This window comes from Coregonus lavaretus (assembly GCF_964263955.1).
Source record: "Coregonus lavaretus genome assembly, chromosome: 5".
Classification (NCBI taxonomy): Eukaryota; Metazoa; Chordata; class Actinopteri; order Salmoniformes; family Salmonidae; genus Coregonus; species Coregonus lavaretus.
This window is the reverse complement of record NC_139992.1, coordinates 68,124,090-68,147,701: the sequence shown is the minus strand read 5'-3', so window position 1 is coordinate 68,147,701 and position 23,612 is coordinate 68,124,090. Positions and strand designations below refer to the sequence as shown.

The following is a 23,612-nucleotide window of genomic DNA, read 5'->3' as shown; positions in this document are numbered from 1 at the left end:
GTAATGCTACAAAGAAAATTTAATAAAAAATATAACATTTACATAAGTATTCAGACCCTTTACTCAGTACTTTGTTGAAGCACCTTTGGCAGCGATTACAGCCTTGAGTAGCTTCTTGGGTATGGCGCTACAAGCTTGGCACACCTGTATTTGGGGAGTTTCTCCCATTCTTCTCTGCAGATCCTCTCAAGCTCTGTCAGGTTGGATGGGGAGCGTTGCTGCACAGCTATTTTCAGGTCTCTCCAGAGATGTTAGATCGGGTTCAAGTCCGGGCTCTGGCAGGACCACTCAAGGACATTCAGAGACTTGTCACGAAGCCACTCCTGCATTGTCTTGGCTGTGTGCTTAGGGTTGTTGTCCTGTTGGAAGGTGAACCTTCGCCCCAGTCTGAGGTCCTGAGCGCTCTGGAGCAGGTTTTCATCAAGGATCTCACTGTACTTTGCTCCGTTCATCTTTCTCTCGATCCTGACTAGTCTCCCTGTCCCTGCTGCTGAAAAACATCCCCAAAGCATGATGCTGCCACCACCATGCTTCACTGTAGGGATGGTGCCAGGTTTCCTCCAGACGTGACGCTTGGCATTCAGGCCAAAGAGTTCAATCTTGGTATCATCAGACAAGAGAATCTTGTTTCTCCTGGTCTGAGAGTCCTTTAGGTGCCTTTTGGCAATCTCCAAGTGGGCTGTCATGTGCCTTTTACTGAGGAGTGGCTTCCGTCTGGCCACTCTACCATAAAGGCCTGATTGGTGGAGTGCTGCAGAGATGGTTGTCCTTCTGGAAGGTTCTCCCATCTCCACAGAGGAACTCTGGAGCTCTGTCAGAGTGACCATCGGGTTCTTGGTCACCTCCATGACCAAGGCCCTTCTCCCCCAATTGCTTAGTTTGGCCGGGCGGCCAGCTCTAGGAAGAGTCTTGGTGGTTCCAAACTTCTTCCATTTAAGAATTATGGAGGCCATTATGTTCTTGGGGACCTTCAATGCTGCAGACATTTTCTGGTACCCTTCCCCAGATCTGTGCCTCAACACAATCCTGTCTCGGAGCTCTACGGACAATTCCTTCGACCTCATGGCTTGGTTTTTGCTGTGACATGCACTGTCAACTGTTGGACCTTATATAGACAGGTGTGTGCCTTTCGAAATCATGTCCAATCAATTGAATTTGCCACAGGTGGACTCCAATCAAGTTGTACAAACATCGCAAGGATGATCAATGGAAACAGGATGCACCTGAGCTCAATTTCGAGTCTCATAGCAAAGGGTCTGAATACTTATGTAAATAAGGTATTTCTGTTTTTTATTTTAATTACATTTGCAAAAAATTCTAACAAGCTGTTTTCACTTTGTCATTATGGGGTATTGTGTGTAGATTGATGAGGAACAATGTAATCAATTTTAGAATAAGGCTGTAACGTAAGAAATGTGGAAAAGGGGAAGGGGTCTGAATACTTTCCAAATGCACTGTATGTCCACACGTCAGTGGAATGATTTATGAAGTCTAATGGTCTGATTCCTTTCCAGGGAGATTGACTTTGTGAAGAAGGAGGAGGAGCTGAAGAAAGTTCTAGATGAGAAGGATCGATGGTACAAGGAGCAGCTTGAAAGCCTGCAGGACAGGGTGAGAGGAACATATTGTGAGAAAGAGACTGGAATATTAGAACAGACCTAGTAGAGAGAGGGTTGACTGTCCGTTCTGTGGTTCTCTCCTCAGATAGCGGTCCTGGAGGACAGCGGTCCGTCTGCTGACCGCTTGGAGACCCAGTCGGGTCAGGACCTTGCCGAGGAGAGGAGATGGAGCATCCAGGGGAGTGAAGGCCCCGTCACCAACACACAGTCTGTGGACTCTCTACTGTTAGGTAATGCTAAACGTACACTTGACGAGAGCATGCATCAGTAGGAGGCTAGGAGCCACCTTCCATTTACCACCAAAGGAGGGCAAGAGTGTGTTTGCGTCTCAAATGGCACCCTTTTTACTATACACTGAGTGCACAAATCATTAGGAACATGACATAGGCTGACCAGGTGAAATTCAGGTGAAAGCTATGATCCCTTATTGATGTCACCAACTTGGCACAACTGTGGGAAGCATTGGAGTCAACATGGGCCAGCATCCCTGTGGAACGCTTTCTACACCTTGTAGAGTCCATGCACCGACGAATTGAGGCTGTTCTGAGGGAAAAAGGGGTTGCAACTCATTATTAGATGTGTTCCTAATGTTTTGTACATTCAGTGAACCAGTGGGCCCTGACCAGAAGTAGCCCACTAAATAGGGAATAGGGTGACATTTGGGAAGCAGCCACAGTCTGTGAACCTCAGTGTCTGAGAATAGTGTAGTGTATGCCTCATGTGTAGTAGTGATGGAGAAAAATATATATATACAGTTACTTATCACAATATTATTTTGGGACAATATTATATTGATATTTGACTCCATAGTATCGATTTGTAAAAATGTTTTATGTACGTAGCGTTAGCTAGCGCTACTCTGCTGTACCTGCGGCAAAACTCTGGTATTTTTCATCCTATAGCTTGTTCTCCTTTTTAAATAGTTTTCAGCACTTTTATTTCCCTGACTGATCAAAACTAGTTTTCTCATGCTCTCTCGTCTCTCTGCAGCAGACATATAGTGAGCAATATGTTTGGAACATAAAATCACAGTATTGAATCGCAATACAAATTGTATCTGCCCTAATGTCTAGTGTACTGAGCTGTGTTTTGTCCCTCCTCCACAGATACAGACTGGAGCGAGCTGGTCCCTGAGACTGAGCGCTTGGACACCAGTGCCCACAAGGCCAAGGGCTTACTGGCCCCAAGGAGGAATCGTCCGTCTCGCAACAAACTGAAGGAGAACCATGGCGCCTCCCCTTGCCAGTCACAGGTCAGCTCTGAAAGTTATCTCATTAATTTTGAAAATAATATCAGGGTCAATATTACTAGCTAATTCAAATATATATCCTTCCTCATCTCCTTCTATTGACTGCATGTTCAATACCAATGTTCACATGTATCAGTCCCATCTCCGAGCCACTGTTTCTCTTTAGTCATCACTGCTGACTGTGTTTTCCCTCCAGGAGAACAAGGAGGAGGGGGAGGATGCGGAGGAGGATTATCCCAGGAGGAGGAGGTCCATCCAGGAGAGCCTGTTCCTGCCCGTGCCCATCTGCTACCCTGGGAACAGCCAGAGGGACGAGATCCCCGAGGCTGGGGAGAGATCCAGGAGCAAGCTGGAGCTCTCCAGCAGCGCCTCCCTGCCCCCGTCCCAGAGAAACAGCGTAGAGAGTGGGAGCAGTCCTTCTCTGTCCCCGCCTAAAGATGCCTCTTCGCTCTCGCCACACTCCCCCTCAGGGCTCCTGCGCAATGTCAAGAAGAGGGAGTCCAAGGGGAAGGGCAAGGAGCTCAAAGGTACTGGCCCATGTCCACAGATCAGTCTGCTACCAACAACATTCTCCTCACACAGTACATTTACAAACAAGTTGTTGCTACTATCACCGCTGACTGTCACCATATTGATGTGGCTCTTACTGGCTCTTACTGACTCTGCTTGCAGCAGTTTATTTCATTGTTATTGTGAAAATATGACTCTGTTACAGATGAGACAAATGAGGGTTCTTCAGTAGGAAAACCCAAAAAGACGATTTTTGGGTAAGTGCCTGAGAGAATGATTTGTTTTCAATTTGACAGTCCTGTTAGTCCTGTTAGTCCTGTGTTATCTAAAGCTCTTGAAAACCAACAGTGGCCTTCGGAAGTCTGGTGGCAAAGGGAAGAAACATGACAAGGAGGCAATGCGAGCATCTCTGGACAGCAGGTATGTCACTACATGTCACTATGCCTACTGTGTCACCACATCCTGGGTATGTCGTCACCATACACTCACAGCTCTGCTATCAGAGGACCTTTGTACTATTAAAGAGACAATATGTAATTTGGAGACTTAGCTTATTTGTCTTAATTTTCCTAATGCCCAGGGGTTCTGCCGAGCTCCTGGAGGAATCTGGAGGGAACCTGTCCCCCTCTGAGTCCATGACCTCTATACCCACCTGTATGCCCTTCTCCTGGTTTGGGGACAGAGACAGAGACAGGGACAAGGAGCCTTCGTCCTCCAGCAGCAGCCTACCATACGCAGCCACTGAGACCAGCAGCGAGCAGAGCCAGGACCGCAAAAACAAGGTAAGAACGCACACACACACAGCTGACCCCATCAAAAGACGGAAAGAAAAAGCCCTCATAATCTAAACACAGATGTTTAGTCATTTCAGAATCACCAGTAACAAACAGAAGCAGAAGACACTTGCATTAAAGAGAGATTTCATTAAGCCATTTTAACTAGTATGCCAAATCCAGCCGGGACTCAAAATTACATTTCATTAGCCATGTATTTAGAGAGTTGGGCCAATATGGGTTTCTGCATTATGATGCATTTACATGACACTTCAACATTCTATGGCAGCCATGTTAGCTACCCATTAACATTACATGGGGGATGATTAAACAATGCTATGTAACTGAATATTCAAAATTTGAAAAGTTGGTCTAACTATGTGGCTCTGGCTACTACAAAGTGAAATGAAAGCCGGCCTTTCCTGTGTCACTGAACTGACCCCTCTCCGTCATTTCTGGACCATTTCATGGTATGTTGGCCAGTAATAAGTCAGTGATTCATTGGTCAGTAATCCACAGTTTTAAGGTTTCTGCTCTGGATGGAAATAAATACCAAATCCAGTCAAGAGATGTGCAGCAGGCAGCCAGCCAGCCGGCCGGTGTCGTGTTTCCCAGCGAGGGATGATGACATTGCTGTTCAAAAGTAGTGCACTATATAGGGGGCTTTTTGAGACGCAGCCCCGTTATTAATCAGAGAGCGACAGAGGAGGAGGATTCACTGGCATTTCAATGGCTTAGCAACCAGAGAATTATCCCCATTAAATGCATCTACTCAAACAGGCCTGACTAATTCACAACCAGGCTGCCTGGGGAGTAGATGGAGGCCAACAGCACCAGGGCTGTGGGGAGTTAGTGGGCAGTGTGTGGGCAGTGTTGGCCACAAACAGGGTCTCCCCTGGTTCTGCTGGCTGGGATTCTACTTCTCGGAGTCTGTGTCCCATGGTCCTTTGCCAGCTAGAGCAGTGTCATCCACAGTGTACAGTATGGAGAACGACATGACAAGCTCTCTACTAACAGTCCTTCTTTCAAAACAGACAAATCTCTCCTGGTCCTCTTTATTCAGTCGCTCATTAGATTTGGTACAGTATGATTTCCTTTTCATCCCCCCAATCTTAGAGGAGCTGGTAGACTAGAACTAACCCTTCATCTAGTGTTGTGATTGTTCATTTCGCATCTAGATCATACTAATATACCCCAAAATTGATTTGTGTCGATGTAGTGGAATTGGGTTTGTGGTAGTGTGTCAAGCACTCTAAATCTAACATTTCACATTTATGTTGCTTCGGCATACCTTTCATATCATACATGATTTGATGATTAGTATTATCAGTCTGAATTAATCACAAATTATGGAGAAAGCGTGCTCTTGATACAGTAGCACATTGTTTCTGGAGTGGTGTGTTAGTGCTGTAATAGTAGAAATAGTTGTTTGTGTGTCATAAGTGTCGTAGTAGAAGTAGTTTGTTTGTTTAGTCATTTTGTCGAGTTATGTTTGTTGTGGATTTGTTTGACTTTGTTTTTTTTCTACCCCTCTGTTATGATGAAAATGTATTTACACAGGATTCCCAGTGCTGATATCACGATAGAGCACATTTAATCAATGCTAATCCTCGTTTAATTAGGTGTGCTTGCAAAGCAGAACTAAATCAAATCAAATTTTATTGGCCACATGCGCCGAATACAACAGGTGCAGACATTACAGTGAAATGCTTACTTACAGCCCTTAACCAACAGTGCATTTATTTTTAATAAAAAAGTAAAATAAAACAACAAAAAAGTGTTGAGAAAAAAAGAGCAGAAGTAAAATAAAATAACATGTACCCAGGGGGGTACCGGTGCAGAGTCAATGTGCGGGGGCACCGGCTAGTTGAGGTAGTTGAAGTAATATGTACATGTGGGTAGAGTTAAAGTGACTATGCATAAATAATTAACAGAGTAGCAGCAGCTTTAAAAGATGGGGTGGGGGGGCAGTGCAAATAGTCCGGGTTGCCTTGATTAGCTGTTCAGGAGTCTTATGGCTTGGGGGTAGAAGCTGTTGAGAAGTCTTTTGGACCTAGACTTGGCATTCCGGTACCGCTTGCCGTTCAGTAGCAGAGAGAACAGTCTATGACTAGGGTGGCTGGAGTCTTTGACAATTTTGAGGGCCTTCCTCTGACACCGCCTGGTATAGAGGTCCTAGATGGCAGGAAGCTTAGCCCCATTGATGTACTGGGCCGTACGCACTACCCTCTGTAGTGCCTTGCGGTCGGAGGCCAAGCAGTTGCCATACCAGGCGGTGATGCAACCAGTCAGGATGCTCTCGATGGTGCAGCTGTATAATTTTTTGAGGATCTGAGGACCCATGCCAAATCTTTTCAGTCTCCTGAGGGGGAATAGGCTTTGTTGTGCCTTCTTCACGACTGTCTTGGTGTGTTTGGACCATGATAGTTCGTTGGTGATGTGGACACCAAGGAACTTGAAGCTCTCAACCTGTTCCACTACAGCCCCGTCGATGAGAATGGGGGCGTGCTCAGTCCTCTTTTTTTTCCTGTAGTCCACAATCATCTCCTTTGTCTTGGTCACGTTGAGGGAGAGGTTGTTATCCTGGCACCACACGGCCAGGTCTCTGACCTCCTCCCTATAGGCTGTCTCATCGTTGTCGGTGATCAGGCCTACCACTGTTGTGTCGTCGGCAAACTTAATGATGGTGTTGGAGTTGTGCCTGGCCATGCAGTCATGGGTGAACAGGGAGTACAGGAGGGGACTGAGCATGCACCCCTGAGGGGCCCCCGTGTTGAGGATCAGTGTGGCAGATGTGTTGTTACCTACCCTTACCACCTGGGGGCGGCCCGTCAGGAAGTCCAGGATCCAGTTGCAGAGGGAGGTGTTTAGTCCCAGGATCCTTAGCTTAGTGATGAGCTTTGAGGGCACGATGGTGTTGAATGCTGAGCTGTAGTCAATGAATAGCATTCTCACGTAGGTGTTCCTCTTGTCCAGGTGGGAAAGGGCAGTGTGGAGTGCAATAGAGATTGCATCATCTGTGGATCTGTTGGGGCGGTATGCAAATTGGAGTGGGTCTAGGGTTTCTGGGATAATGGTGTTGATGTGAGCCATGACCAGCCTTTCAAAGCACTTCATGGCTACAGACGTCAGTGCTACGGGTCGGTAGTCATTTAGGCAGGTTATCTTAGTGTCCTTGGGCACGGGGACTATGGTGGTCTGCTTGAAACATGTTGGTATTACAGACTCAGTCAGGGACATGTTGAAAATGTCAGTGAAGACACTTGCCAGTTGGTCAGCACATGCTCGGAGTACACGTCCTGGTAATCCGTCTGGCCCTGCGGCCTTGTGAATGTTGACCTGCTTAAAAGTCTTACTCACATCGGCTGCGGAGAGCGTCATCACATAGTCATCCGGAACAGCTGGTGCTCTCATGCATGCTTCAGTGTTGCTTGCCTCGAAGCGAGCATAGAAGTGGTTTAGCTCGTCTGGTAGGCTTGTGTCACTGGGAAGCTCGCGGCTGTGCTTCCCTTTGTAGTCTGTAATAGTTTTCAAGCCCTGCCACATCCGACGAGCGTCAGAGCTGGTGTAGTACGATTCAATCTTAGTCCTGTATTGACTCTTTGCCTGTTTGATGGTTTGTCGGAGGGCATAGCGGGATTTCTTATAAGCGTCCGGGTTAGAGTCCCGCTCCTTGAAAGCGGCAGCTCTACCCTTTAGCTCAGTGCGGATGTTTCCTGTAATCCATGGCTTCTGGTTGGGGTATGTACGTACGGTCACTGTGGGGACGACATCATCATCGATGCACTTATTGATGAAGCCAGTGACTGATGTGGTGTACTCCTCAATGCTATCTGAAGAATCCCGGAACATGTTCCAGTCTGTGCTAGCAAAACAGTCCTGTAGCTTAGCATCTGCGTCATCTGACCACTTTTTTATTAACCGAGTCACTGGTGCTTCCTGCTTTAGTTTTTGCGTATAAGCAGGAATCAGGAGGATAGAGTTATGGTCAGATTTGCCAAATGGAGGGCGAGGGAGAGCTTTGTATGCGTCTCTGTGCGTGGAGTAAAGGTGGTCTAGAGTTTTTTTTCCTCTGGTTGCACATTTAACATGCTGGTAGAAATTAGGTAGAACGGATTTAAGTTTCCCTGCATTAAAGTCCCCGGCCACTAGTAGCGCTGCCTCTGGATGAGCGTTTTCCTGTTGACTTATGGCCTTATACAGCTCATTCAGTGCAATCTTTAATGCCAGCAACTATAGACATCTTATTATTATTATATTTATTCCGCCCACTCTAGAACTTAAACGATTTTATCTATTAGTTTTGATAGCATTTATACTTTTTTAACTATAACAATATTTAAACAAGTTCCCAATGCATTTCAATGGCAAAAAAAGGGCCATAGACTTACAGTACCTTCAGGAAGTATTCACACCCCTTGACCTTTTCCACGTTTTGTTGTTAGAGCCTGCATTTAAAATGAATTAAATTGAGGTTTTGTGTCACTGGCCTAAACACGATACCCGATAATGTCAGTGTAATTATGTTTTTAGACATTTTTACCAATTAATTACAAATGTAAAGCTGAAATGTCTTGAGTTAATAAGTATTCAACCCCTTTGTCATGGCAAGCATAAATAAGTTCAGGAGTACAAATGTGCTTAACAAGTCACATAATAAGTTGCATGGACTCACTCTGTGTGCAATAATAGTGTTTAACATGATTATTGAATGACTACCTCATCTCTGTACCCCACACATATAATTATCTGTAAGGTCTCTGTCGAGCAGTGAATTTCAAACACAGATTCAACCACAAATACCAGGGAGGTTTTCTAATGCCTCTCAAAGAAGGGCACCTATTTGTAGATGGAAAAAAAAAAAGCAGACATTGAAAATCCCTTTGAGCATGGTGAAGTTATTAATTACACTTTGGATGATGTATCAATACACCCAGTCACTATAAAGATACAGGCGTCCTTCCTAAGTCAGTTGCCGGAGAGGAAGGAAACCGCTCAGGGATTTCACCATGAGGCCAATGGTGACTTTAAAACAGAGTTTAATGGCTGTGATGGGAGATAACTGAGGATGGATCAACAACATTCTAGTTACTCCACAATACTAACTTAAATGAGTGTGAAAAGAAGGAAGCCTGTACAGAATACAAATATTCCAAAACATGCATCCTGTTTGCAACAAGGCACTAAAGTAAAACTGCGAAATTGGCAAAGAAATTAACTTTATGTCATGAATACAAGGCGTTATGTTTGGGGCAAACACCCATCACTGAGTACCACTCTTCATATTTTCAAGCATGGTGGTGGCTGCATCATGTTATGGGTATGCTTGTCATCGGCAAGGACTAGGGACTTGTAGAATAGAGCTCAGGATAGGCAAAATCCTGGAGGAAAACCTGGTTCCGTCTGCTTTCCAACAGACACTGGGAGACAAATTCACCTTTCAGCAGGACAATGACCTAAAACAAATATACACTGGAGTTGCTTACCAAGATGACATTGAATGTTCCTGAGTGGCCTAGTTACAGTTTTGTCTTATATCGGCTTAAAAATCTATGGCAATACTTGAAAATGGCTGTCTAGCAATGATCAACAACCAACTTGACAGAGCTTGAAGAATTTAAAAAAGAATAATGTGCAAAAATTGTATAATCCAGGTGTGCGAAGCTCTTAGAGAATCACAGCTGTAATCGCTGCCAAAAGTGATTCTAACATGCATAGACTCAGAGGTGTGAATACTTATGTAAATGAGAGATTTCTGTATTTTATTTTCAATACATTGCTAAAAACATGTTTTTACTTTGTCACTATGGGGTATTGTGTGTAAAAAAATTTTTTTATTATTCAGGCTGTAACACAACAAAAGTATGTGTACTTTTGGAACGATAACCATTTAAAATGTGCATAAATTAACATGGGTTTGAGTGAGAACCATAGTAATACAGTGGTTGCTATTCAAAATGCTATTCATAAATTAGCATAAAATAACTCACCAACAGTAACTCTTGAAACGGTCAAGCTAAAGACACCAAACCAATTTTCGCATGTTCAGGCTATCCTAACTTCAAATTCTTAAAAATGTGTCAACTATAACTATATACACTCAGTGGACAGTTTATTAGGCACACCCATCTAGTATCGGGTCAGACCCCTCTTTGCCTCCAGAACAGCCTGAATTCTTTGAGGAATGGAAACATTGCTCAATTGGTATCAAGGGACCTAACATGTGCCAGGAAAACATTTACCACACCAGTACACCACTGCCATCAGCCTGTACCGTTGACACCAGGCAGGATGGGGCCATGGACACGTGCTGTTAACGCCAAATCCTGACTCATCCATCAACATGACGCAAATTTGTATAAAATACCCACCAATATTAAGTCTTGAACTGTTCAAGCTAGAGACACCAAACCAACTTTCACATGTTCAGGCTACCCTAACTCAAACTTGATCAACATTTTCATAAATTTGCATAAATTAGCCCACCAACAGTAACTCTGTTCAAGCTAAAGACACCAAACCAACTTTCACGTTATCCTATCCTAAGAATCAATCGATCCTTCACAAGCTTGCAAGCACACCACTTCTTCTTCAGAAAATGTACTTTTCTAGTTCTCAACCTAAAGTTCCATGTTTTCATTTTTTATTTTTTTTATTTTAGGGGGTAGATCAGCTTTAATATTGCAGATAGATTGTAACTTCTATCAATGTAATTGTCTGCATCACTTCCAATCCCCCATATGTTTTTTTCTCTCGCAAATATATAATATATACATACATACATACATACATACATACATACATACATACATACATACATATACATATCCTTTAAATAAAAATATATTTCCTTTATTACTTTCCAACCCCACCACCCCTTCCCTAATTGGAGTAAACTAGTGAACAACAATGCTTAGGCCTCTACTTCCAGCTTATACATACTATATACATTTTATGGACACAGTCAATTTTACAATAATTCAATTTTGTTTGTTTTTACTCCTGAACATCCTCGACCCTCAACCTCTCCAATCATTTTCATGATGTCCCTCCGGTTTGCTTCTGTATGCCATATCTTTCTAACTGTGCTCTTTCACAAAAGCTCTCAACCTATAACCTATATACTTATTATGCTTACATTATTAGTTATCTTGTTGTTATTAGTCCCATCCTTCAACTCCATTCAACACCACCCATCTATCTCTTAACACCATCCATATTGGATTTATATTTGCCATATATTTTTCAACTGTACTGTAATGTTTTACAAAAGTTCTGAACCTTTCTATTCATTGTTTCTACAGATTGTAAATTGAAAATAAACATTTTTGCTAAAAGTGTTATTATATTATTGATCCATGTTTACAGTACTACTGTGGATCCCCTTCCTCCCTAGAGCTTTACGCCCCAGAGTAAAGAACTGTTCTTTACCCATCCATGTGTTTGTCTAGTTAATGCGTTCCTCTTTGTTTCCACTTGTTCCAGAGTTTGTCAGTCATAGATGATTCAAACCCTGGCAGCCCCAGTTCAGACACCGCAGGCTTAGTTGCAGAGCCCAATCTGTCTGGGCGCTCGCATACTTTAATCTTCTCGTCCAGTGAGGTGAGTGCTCTCTCTCTTTGTTCCACGTCCACAAAAGCCCGTGTGGGATGGTGCTGCTCAGATGTCTCTGAGACGGGACAGTCTCAAGCATGCTCTTTGCCCCCTTGTGGCTGTGATGATGGAATCATGAATGGCCGCCGGAGAATGAAGTTGCATGTGTGTGATGAAGTTGTCTGTGTGGTGTTAAAACACATTTCTGTCTTTAGCTTTGGGTCCTTGTTGTGCAGTCAACTAGCTGAAATAGCAGAAGAGGCTCCTTAGTTAGACCATAGAATGATCTGTGCTGCTACTGTGTCTGTTTAGTTGAACTTGTCTTAAATTCCTTTTTATATGTTGTTGGATTGTGTGTATGGTTGTGTTTTGTGGCTGGTGTTTCAGTTGATAAGTGATTTATTATACTCAGATAAACGTTAAGACCAAAGCCCTGTCTACTATACTCAAACAAACCAGGTATGATAGGTAGAACAAAACAAACATGCTCCCTCTGCATGTTCTGGCCTCTTCCACTTAACAGCGTTGTGACAAACTCTGAATCAACCAGTGCACACAGCTTTTTTATGGGATTTCAGTCACTGGATGTGCAATGCATGTACCAAATGTGCTTTGCACCGTGCAATGATATTTTGATATTGTGCTTAAACGTTGTCATGTAACTGACATTGATTCGCTATTTAATCCATTATACTGTGCTGTCGGTGACTGTTGTTTTGTTAGTTTTCTTGGGATGGCATGTGTTTCTTGGTGTTCCGTAGACCCTGGATGATGAGCCAGTGCCCACAGGGAAGGAGTATCAATGGCAGAACCGCCCTGTCTCCGAGTGGACCAATCAGCAAGTCTGTCACTGGTTGATGGGCATGAACATGGACCAATACACGCCTGAGTTCACTGCCAAGGGTGTGGATGGCCATCAGCTCATGCAGCTGGACAGTGACAAGTTGAAGGTGAGAGGAATCATGTGTTGAATACACACAGACTCCAGAAGAGTGAACAGTTAGTCAGAATGAAGAAAATGTAAAGGTAGACTCAGCGATATGACATAGATGCAGAAAGTAAAAAGCATAGTGGGTCAATTTCTGCAACAACTAAGAGCGTTGAAGCGCGAGACTTCACTTCTCCAGTGTTGTGGTGCCCCGGCGACCACGCTGTGAACAGCGTGAGAACCCTTGCACATGCGCAGATACTGTGTGAGAGCGAAGTCTTGCATCTCGCTCATCTCAATATCTGCGGTGCTGCTCCTGACAATGTCATTTCGCTTTAAATACAGATTCAATTATTTTCTACAGCAGTCAGGTTTCTAAGGCCTTGACTGCCACCTAATGGCCAAACATAAACTGGGTGAATTCCACAATGATGTACACTAACATGGTACATAAGGAAAATTACACATAATAAACAAGATGAAATTGTCAGACGTTTATATGCATTTCAGAAAGTAGTGTTCTAGAATGTGACCAGTGATGTTTGTCCCCTCAGGCCCTGGGTGTGTCCAGCCAGAGTGACCGGGCCACCATCAAGAAGAAGCTAAAGGACATGAGGAAGGCCCAGGAGAAGCTAGAGAAACAGAGGGAGAAAAGGGAAAAGGAGGCACGACGCAGCGGGAGACTGCCTCCCAACACTGACTCTGTCTGCTGAGCTGCCCCAGAGGTGATCCACTCTCTGTCGTAACATAACCCAATGTCCCTTGAGTGAGGCAGGACATTCAACGACCCCTGTATCTGTTCTGTTTCACATATAGGCCTACGTAAGTGCCATCCACTTCACAGTTCACAGCAGTTACTAAGAGAGCACAAGCAGTCACACACAGTACTGAGTCTATAATGGCCAGTAATGATAATGCTAGCATACCAGTGTTGATTTAATGTTCCAATTGGAAGACTGATCTGAAAATAGCCCTGTTTGTCTTGTTGACTATTGATACTTTTCTGTCATTGGGTTATTCACAAGAACACACGAGCTGGCTCTGCTTTTTAATCAAATCAAACACACTGACAGTCCTGTTTCCAGCAGTATCTGTATCACATCATCATTGTGGTAGATTGGGGAAATGGGGACTTGCGAAAGTGAGACTGTAATATTGTGTGGGGACATAACCAAGAACAAAAGCCAACATGTTTTTTTTTACCACTATAAAGCTATAGAAGAAGTAGTTTTATCCATTTTGAGTTTCCAGATATGTAGTTGCAGCATTTGTGCACATTTACCCATACAACAAGTGGAATGAATTCAGTACTGCTTTTTAAGTGTTTTATATTGTATTTTTGCTAGCATAACTTTCCTGTAGCCATGTACATATATTTTCTTGCAGGAACTTTGTACAGTTATTGAGATAAAAGCACTATATTGTCTTTTAAGCTTCAAAGCGTGACAAGGTGTATAAATTCAGTTTTATTAACTGCATAACTTTTAAAAATAATTAAGGTTCATAATTTTATATATACTTTTTCTACTAAGTAGAATAGCTACTAGGATGAGAGAATTTTTGCTAAATGAAAGGCAAAATATATAAAGTAATGACAACAAACAATGCTGCTTATCCCCTCCCCAACTGTGCCTGTTTCGAGAATGGAGGATGTACTACTCTGTGGTCCTATTGAGCCGAAGAGTTTTACGTGTTGCTGAAATGGTACCAAGACATGCAATATTATTCTACACAGCATGCACGCCTTGCTGACAGGGTGTGGGGTCCATGGGAACATGAAGGGTGTGCGCCTGTGACAACAAATCCATGGAATGGTTGGCTGTGTCTGTTGGGTGCATGTTGAGCTTGTCCATACCCAAGCATTTTTTCAATGTACTTTTTTTATTATTGAAGAATGATTAGTTTATATTTTGGATGTAAAAACACTAGTTTAATTCCCTCCACTTGTTCTAATACAAAGAGCTAGATCCTATTATTCTATTCTTGGTACATATTGTAAAAGCAGCATAAAATAAACCAATTCTCACACCAGATTCTGTTGTGGGTGTATTTTGTGGTTTACTGGGAGGTCTAATGGTTTATGCATTCAAGAGATGGCAGACTGCAAAGTTCAACTAATGGACACTTTAAATGTCAACAACACTTTTGATGACAGAAAAACATAATACATACACTATATATACAGTGGGGGAAAAAAGTATTTAGTCAGCCACCAATTGTGCAAGTTCTCCCACTTAAAAAGATGAGAGAGGCCTGTAATTTTCATCATAGGTACACGTCAACTATGACAGACAAAATGAGAAAAAAAAATCCAGAAAATCACATTGTAGGATTTTTAATGAATTTATTTGCAAATTATGGTGGAAAATAAGTATTTGGTCACCTACAAACAAGCAAGATTTCTGGCTCTCACAGACCTGTAACTTCTTCTTTAAGAGGCTCCTCTGTCCTCCACTCGTTACCTGTATTAATGGCACCTGTTTGAACTTGTTATCAGTATAAAAGACTCCTGTTCACAACCTCAAACAGTCACACTCCAAACTCCACTATGGCCAAGACCAAAGAGCTGTCAAAGGACACCAGAAACAAAATTGTAGACCTGCACCAGGCTGGGAAGACTGAATCTGCAATAGGTAAGCAGCTTGGTTTGAAGAAATCAACTGTGGGAGCAATTATTAGGAAATGGAAGACATACAAGACCACTGATAATCTCCCTCGATCTGGGGCTCCACGCAAGATCTCACCCTGTGGGGTCAAAATGATCACAAGAACGGTGAGCAAAAATCCCAGAACCACACGGGGGGACCTAGTGAATGACCTGCAGAGAGCTGGGACCAAAGTAACAAAGCCTACCATCAGTAACACACTACGCTGCCAGGGACTCAAATCCTGCAGTACCAGACGTGTCCCCCTGCTTAAGCCAGTACATGTCCAGGCCCGTCTGAAGTTTGCTAGAGTGCATTTGGATGATCCAGAAGAGGATTGGGAGAATGTCAGATGAAACCAAAATATATTTTTTTGGTAAAAACTCAACTCGTCGTGTTAGGAGGACAAAGAATGCTGAGTTGCATCCAAAGAACACCATACCTACTGTGAAGCATGGGGGTGGAAACATCATGCTTTGGGGCTGTTTTTCTGCAAAGGGACCAGGACGACTGATCCGTGTAAAGGAAAGAATGAATGGGGCCATGTATCATGAGATTTTTAGTGAAAACCTCCTTCCATCAGCAAGGGCATTGAAGATGAAACGTGGCTGGGTCTTTCAGCATGACAATGATCCCAAACACACCGCCCTGGCAACGAAGGAGTGGCTTCGTAAGAAGCATTTCAAGGTCCTGGAGTGGCCTAGCCAGTCTCCAGATCTCAACCCCATAGAAAATCTTTGGCGGGAGTTGAAAGTCCGTATTGCCCAGCGACAGCCCCAAAACATCACTGCTCTAGAGGAGATCTGCATGGAGGAATGGGCCAAAATACCAGCAACAGTGTGTGAAAACCTTGTGAAGACTTACAGAAAACGTTTGACCTGTGTCATTGCCAACAAAGGGTATATAACAAAGTATTGAGAAACTTTTGTTATTGACCAAATACTTATTTTCCACCATAATTTGCAAATAAATTCATAAAAAATCCTACAATGTGATTTTCTGGATTTTTTTTCCTCATTTTCTCTGTCATAGTTGACGTGTACCTATGATGAAAATTACAGGCCTCTCTCATATTTTTAAGTGGGAGAACTTGCACAATTGGTGGCTGACTAAATACTTTTTTTCCCCACTGTACAAAGTATGTGGACACCCTTTCAAATTAGTGGATTCGGCTATTTCAGCCATACCCGTTGCTAACGAGTGTATAAAATCGAGCACACCGCCATGCAATCTCCATAGACAAACATTGGCAGTAGAATGGCCTTACTGAAGAGCTCAGTGACTTTCAACGTGGTGCCGTCATAGGATGCCACCTTTCCAACAAGTCAGTTCGTCAAATTTCTGCCCTGCTAGAGCTTCCCCGGTCAACTGTAAGTGCTGTTATTGTGAAGTGGAAACGCCTAGGAGCAACAACGTGGCGTGTAAAAACACAAACTACCGAGTTCCAAACTGCCTCTGGAAGCAACGTCAGCACAAGAACTGTTCGTCGGGAGCTTCATGAAATGGGTTTCCATGGCCGAGCAGCCTCACACAAGCCTAAGATCACCATGCGAAATGCCAAGAGTCGGCTGGAGTGGTATAAAGCTCACCGCCATTGGACTCTGGAGCATTGGAAACGCGTTCCCTGGAGTGATGAATCACGCTTCACCATCTGGCGAATCTGGGTTTGGCGGATGCCAGGAAAACTCTTTACCTGCCCCAATGTATAGTGCCAACTGTAAAGTTTGGTGGAGGAGGAATAATGGTCTGGGGCTGTTTTTCATGGTTCGGCCTAAGCCCCTTAGTTCCAGTGAAGGGAAATCTTAACTCTACTGCATACAATGACATTCTAGACGATTCTGTGCTTCCATCTTTGTGGCAACATTTTGGGGAAGGCCCTTTCCTGTTTCAGCATGACAATGCCCCGTACACGAAGTGAGGTCCATACAGAAATGGTTTGTTAATGTCTGTGTGGAAGAACTTGACTGGCCTGCACAGAGCCCTGACCTCAACCCCATCAAACACCTTTGGGATGAATTGGAACGCCGACTGCGAGCCAGGCCTAATCGCCCAACATCAGTGCCGACCTCACTAATACTTTTGTGCCCGCAGCAATGTTCCAACATTTAGTGGAAAGCCTTCCCAGAAGAGCGGAGGCTGTTATAGCAGCAAAGGGGGGACCAACTACATATTAATGCCCATGATTTTTGGAATGAGATGTTTGACGAGCAGGTGTCCACATACTTTTGGTCATGTAGTGTATCTCTTGAAAGTCAATGAAACCGCATTGCAATTCAAAAGTATCTCAATGTTTAGAACAACTTCTATATCTGTATTGGTTGCCTCTCCTGTCATGTATAGCTACTATATGCCAGGGATCATCAACTAGATTCAGCCGCGGGCCGATTTCTTTTCTGGAGCGGATGGTCAGGGGGCCGGAACATAATTACAAATAATTTGTAGACTGCAAATTGACAGCAAGAAGCCCAAACAGAAATGTTTGACTAAAACATAATCATTTCAAACCTTGCTTACATTTGAATATGATAATGTGTCTCTCTATTATGCGTGGGAATACTTGAACATAGTTCTTAAATTAAAATCACTTGGAGCTGATTTCCTGGTGTTTTTAGTCTTTTATGTCCAACAATGAAAATTCCACACAAAATAAAACCACCAATGGGACAAATGTGGCCCACGGACCGCCAGTTGGGGAACCCTGATATATGCCATTTAGCAGACGCTTTTATCCAAAGCAACTTAGTCATGCGTGCATACATTTTATGTATGGGGGTCCCAGGAATCGAACCCACTATCCTGGAATTGCAAGCTTCATACTCTACCAACAGCTACAGAGGACTACATAGCTGGAGGACAAAGAAAATCTGTACTCCCATCTATACTGTCTATAAAATAACATTCCTTCAACGATAGCAGAGGACAAAGAAAAAGACCTTGTAGCTGCACAACTTTGTAACAGAAACATATTCAGCCAGTGGAGAACACACATTCAGTATAAATAACAAGCAATGGTCACACAAAAATGTTCCTTTCAGAAAAATGCTAGAAACCAAGCAATCCTTTCACATAATACACATGGAATAAACATGGCATAAACCCCTTCATACAGGGGTTAGAGCAAAATAAATACCATGACTGAAACAAGTCGATCTCAGATCGATTGCCTGGGGCCAACTTAACCTCCCTTTCATTTAAGAAAGTCATGACCATCATGCTTTTAGGGAAAGATGATCATTTGGTAGGATCACTTGGTCCTCCTCGGGATAATTTTTATGTAGGACTGAGAAGCTCGGTTCTGGTGACTTTTTAAAAGGCGATTCTACTCTTAAATAAAATTATGCTGACGCCATCTAAAATATAATTTCCACCTCCAGAAATGGGCCCAATAACATTTTGGTAAACAAATGTAAAGTTATTTTAACATTTTGGACCATGCATATAGCCCCACCAAACTTAACTCTCGACCTGGCAGCCAGTTCCACTGCATTTTTTCATTGTTCCCCTCTAATCAGGGACTGATTTAGACCTGGGACACCTGGTGTGTGAAATTAATTATCAGGTAGAACAGCAAACTAACAGGCTCCAGACCTGTTCTATATTATCAGATGTGCTATTAGCAATAAGCATTATCACCTGTAGCCCAACTGATGAAGCATAGTGGCTATAAAATGTACATAGGCTGAAGTATGTGGTTTGTCCATCTGCATTTACCCATTGGACACAACATCCTGATTGGGGCGGCAGGTAGCTTAGTGGTTAAGAGCGTTGTGCCAGTAACCGAAAGGTCGCTGGTTCTAATCCCCGAGCCGACTAGGTGAAAAATCTGTCGATGTGCCCTTGAGCAAGGCACTTAACCCTAATTGCTCCTGTAAGTCGCTCTGGATAAGAGCGTCTGCTAAATGACAAAAAAAAAAAAAAAAAAATTTTTTTTGTTATCAATTATTATTTTATTAGAAATATGATTATTCAAAACTATTTATTCTATTACAAAGTATGTCATTGCCATTTTAAGACGAAATTGCCCCTTTAAGAGCTCTGTTGCTCTTAAAGATGACATTGCCCCTTGAAGAGCCAATTTATGCTTGATCTGAAAATGTAGTCGGAGGCGCCATATGGATGGATGGTGTGACACCAGCCTCTGGAGGCACGCAGAGGCCAAATTGAGCTCTGTACCGCATCACCGTACGCCTCTCAAATTTTGTAACAATGCTCCATATAGCTCCGCATTGACATGATTGGTTGACGGTAGGTGAGGGCGGGAGATCCTGTATAAATACAAACTCACTTCCTTCACAACAGCTCTGCGCTGCTTCGCGAATCACCAGAAGTATGAATGCCCTGACTTCTGCAGAGTATCACCGTAAATCAAATCGTATTGGTTACATACACATATTTAGCAGATGTTATTGCGGGTGTATGGAAATGCTTGTGTTCCTAGCTCCAACCCAGCAAACATATGGTCGGCGGGCCAGTAGTGGTCCACCGGTGGCAAAGTTAGAGGCCCACCGGTGGGCACCGCCTGCGGTTCGCCAGCGTTTTGCGCATCGTTTTTCCAGCGGACCACCAGCGGCAGCCGCCACTTTACCAACAGAGGTCCGCTACTGGGCCGCTGGTTCATAATAAGTATTTGTTGGCGGTCCACGGTCGGTCCAGCGTTCATATTATCAGTATCTTTCCATACAGTAATGAATCCAAAATAATGTACACCACCCTCAATAATCATTGCAAATTCATTGTAAAACACTACAATATAAAAATATCTACATTGAATACATGGTAACGATGAATATGCATTTTATAATTTAAAAAAATAAGTATTATACAATTAGTAATAATAATAAATAAATAAATAAAAATATATATATAGAGATTTAGGCTAATTGTTATTACAGAACATAATGTCCTGGACTACAAAATAATGAGTATGTACAATACAATATACACAGACAAACAGAAAATTGTTTCTTGAGCCTCTTCAATTGGCCCGTCTTTCTTTCCTACCCCCTTCTCTGTCAGCAGCTCCCTTCAGAAATGTTGCGACTCTGTTGCCTCTTTTGTAGAGGGGTTCTTTCTTATCGCTACTGAAACCACAGAACAATTCTTATCAATATTTGTTCTTCATGAACGAACAAGGTCAAGAACTATTTAAACACATGTTTCAGATTCAAAACTGTCTCCAGGTTTAATCAAAGATATCTATATTACCAGAAAGTGAATTCATAGACTAATAGAAACGTACTGTGAACAATGCTTTTTAAAGCTAGCTGCCTGAAAGAGATCTTATGTCCCAAGCCAGTCCAGTTACAAAACCTGGACAGGTCATTGGAGAAAAGGCAGGCAAACATCCTCCTCACTGAGTCTTTGACGGACTTGCCCCCTTTAGCAGCCAAAAACATCACCTGTAAAATAAATTGTCCATAGTTAGTGGTATATAGAGCAGTGAACCATACAGAAACTACAGGTCTCAAGTCCCTCCAAAGAAAAGCAGTGGGGAGCTCTTCCGAGTCACAGACTTCATAAGCACCCAATTACTTAACATGTACAATACTCCAAGAGTCTGCACTTTATTTAATCCCATAGACAGAGCCCTAAGGATGATAAAAAGTGTCGCTGTCCAAAAACCTCTGGTATCTGTATGTAGTGTGATGCCATGTTCTTGCCAAATACCAATTTCTCCTGAAGCTCCTCATTCCCAGCAAGCCGATGTTCAAGCTCCTCCAGCATCAGCCTGTCCTTCAGAGGAAGCACAATGTCCTCTGGCAGAACCATGTCCCCATGAGACCCATTGGTCAGCTGCATTAAGAGGTTCCTGTTTACTGTGGTCTGGTATTGCAACTCTCTGACATCCTCTGCCAATTTTCTCAGGTGCTGAAGAATCAGCCTGTGGAAATACATTTACATTTAACATTTACGTCATTTAGCAGACGCTCTTATCCAGAGCGACTTACAAATTGTTGCATTCAATTTATGATAGCCAGTGGGAAATCTTAACATATGACAGTGGGCAAGTTATAAACTTTGGAAACCTATTCCTTTCGAATGACAAGATAAAAGCTCTATGAAAACAGGTTTGATTCTGAGTTATGGAATGCAAGGGCCAAACATGCACAACCAATGCTGACACTGTAAGCCAGTGTAAGCCACTGTCATTTACAGTAAATGTAAAAAATGTTTTACAAAAAATGTTTAAAGATCAACATTGTATAACATTCCACTTCATGTAATTATGGAGCCCCTCACACTACAACTATGTAGCACATATTGCAGTTACCTTCAGACTGACGAGCAGCAGGGCCCAGTGATGAGGAGGATTGAGCTGTTTGAGATGAGAATTTTCAAAATAACTACCTAAGAATGCAGCTAATAAGAATACTTATTATTTTTAATTAAATGTATCTTTACAGAATTGCTGCTGGTAGTAGCCAGACTTTGCTTTTCTAATAGACTGTACGCAGTAACAAGTGTACAGTGGAATACTTAAAATGACTGTGGACTGTTGCCAGAAAATCTTCTGACGAAGAGGCACGGGAACAGGGTCTTGATGATTCTGTTGCAAATTGAGTACAATACACAAATGTAGAATTTCAGTTAAAGTAAGTAGCGCCCACATCTCAACTGGGGGAAAGTATCCAGATACAAATGACTTGGCTAGATATTCCCAAATCCCCCTTTGCAACAATGTTTCCCACAAACTGCAACTGGCCATATGTTGTAGCATTACTAGCACTAAAATAGTTATTTGGAAGTTAGCTACTGCTGGAGAAATGAAGCACATGCAATCTTAAATCAGTCAACTGACGTGTTTCACAAGTGAACACATGGAGTGAACAAGACAAGTTTGTTCATGGCTAACTAGCGGTGAACTTTCCCAGTTGGACAACGTTTTGATTGCAAGAATTCACTTTCGACTACTTGCTCGCAAAGGTAACGAACACTTTCCATTAACGTTTCATTTTCTGTCACATTTCTCCATTATTTCTATATCCTACTTGTAAAACATTTTTTAAATTAAATCTAAAATGGTTTGTGTTGATAATCGTGTTGATAATCACCTGTGGTAACTTGCTGACAGAAGATGTGTGTTTGTTTTTTTGAAAAGATTAACATTGTAGAGCATTTCTCCCTTTACACCTCAGATAGTATAATGTCAAGATCAGGTACCTTCAGACTGGTGAGCAGCTGGCCCCTTTGACGAAGAGGACTGAGGACCTGTTCAGATCAAAGTTAAGCATAGTTATTTGTCCTATACATCTGAGTTCACAGCCAAACTATTTCAGAATTCCTTCAAAAAACAGATTATAACATTATTAGTTCTTAAGCATAATGTTATGTGATATAATTCATTACATTCAGTACATAAGAGGCACTTACCCCCAACAGAGAGTAACAAAGAGGGTCTTGAAGATACTGTTACAAATTGTGAAAATGAAATGCAGGTTGTGAAAATTAGACATACTTTGTATGAACAATTCATTGCCAAGAAATGAAATCTTGCATATACTTTTGGTGTGTGTGGAATCAACCCTTTTTGGTGAATTTAGGGCCTTTGGCGCTGGTGGGTGCTGGTTATGATCAGTGTCAGACTCCTCAGTCGGTCTGATCACATTTAGGATTTCGCCTGGGAATGACAGTAAGCATTACGTTTTCAGAGTAGTAGTGTAGTGTTTAGATTCCTTTTATTTCAAACACTAAATCTTACTTTCTCTTTCTTTGGTGAGACTCTGGCTCTGTTTCCAGGCTTGAGCCTTTTTCAGCCCGAACCAGGCACTCATGGGCTTTCTCATATAAATCTGAAAACATCACAAAACAGGAGCTTATCAGTTCATCTGAAAAATGTCTGCAAACGAGACATTTAGTATCTTAATATTCAGTTAAAGTACTCACTCTTTGTCTTCAGTAATTGAATTGAATACACCTCCCATGTATCAATGTCCGGCAGTTCATGCGACGTCACTGCCTTAACTTCTCTTGGCTCTTGTATGGAGGCCAATAACATTTGTCCTTGGTGCACCAGGTTTTTTAGATGACAGCTAAACTGTCATCTTCGTTCAGGAAATTAACCACAGCAAACATGGTACTGTAAACAAAACAGCAAATAAGGGTACTCAATTAGATTAGTTTACTCAAACATTTCACATCTAATTGTAGGAGTTTAAGAAAATCCCTTAAATTAAATGATTAATTTTCTGTAATGTCTTTTACATGACAATTTACCTTGAAAAGAGAACGGGTAAACAGAAGAAAAAATAATATTGGTGCTTTGCAGCCGAGTTAACGTTACAACAAGGCAGTTCT

At 42.5% G+C, this 23,612-nt stretch overlaps 1 protein-coding gene and 2 long non-coding RNA genes across 6 annotated transcripts in view; 1 reads left to right on the top strand and 2 right to left on the bottom strand.

The window, feature by feature from the left end:
* Positions 1-14,705, top strand: part of LOC311130103 (neurabin-1-like) — a 38,241-nt gene extending 23,536 nt beyond the window's left edge. The window contains exons 10-20 of one of the 4 annotated variants that reach the window (XM_084162778.1): positions 1,515-1,611; positions 1,705-1,849; positions 2,726-2,871; positions 3,065-3,395; positions 3,584-3,635; positions 3,727-3,798; positions 4,061-4,160; positions 5,186-5,230; positions 11,637-11,753; positions 12,506-12,694; positions 13,227-14,705. In XM_084162778.1, coding sequence (XP_084018904.1) covers positions 1,515-1,611; positions 1,705-1,849; positions 2,726-2,871; positions 3,065-3,395; positions 3,584-3,635; positions 3,727-3,798; positions 4,061-4,160; positions 5,186-5,230; positions 11,637-11,753; positions 12,506-12,694; positions 13,227-13,385 — 1,453 coding nt within the window. In that variant the 3' untranslated portion in view covers positions 13,386-14,705. Of the gene's footprint in view, positions 1-1,514; positions 1,612-1,704; positions 1,850-2,725; positions 2,872-3,064; positions 3,396-3,583; positions 3,636-3,726; positions 3,799-3,958; positions 4,161-5,185; positions 5,231-11,636; positions 11,754-12,505; positions 12,695-13,226 lie in introns of all 4 variants that reach the window. The other 3 variants (XM_084162776.1, XM_084162779.1, XM_084162777.1) reach the window with 3 other exon arrangements.
* A 5,954-nt stretch (positions 14,706-20,659) lies between these two features.
* LOC311130131 lies at positions 20,660-21,634 on the bottom strand. Its single transcript, XR_014613335.1, has 3 exons — positions 21,589-21,634; positions 20,985-21,198; positions 20,660-20,716 (listed from the first exon to the last, which is right to left on the bottom strand). It is a non-coding gene; the product is annotated as an uncharacterized lncRNA (long non-coding RNA).
* Positions 21,635-21,799: 165 nt separating this feature from the next.
* Positions 21,800-23,081, bottom strand: LOC311130130. The gene is made up of 5 exons (XR_014613334.1): positions 23,017-23,081; positions 22,819-22,935; positions 22,689-22,724; positions 22,479-22,526; positions 21,800-21,864 (listed from the first exon to the last, which is right to left on the bottom strand). It is a non-coding gene; the product is annotated as an uncharacterized lncRNA (long non-coding RNA).
* Between the last annotated feature and the right edge of the window lie 531 nt (positions 23,082-23,612).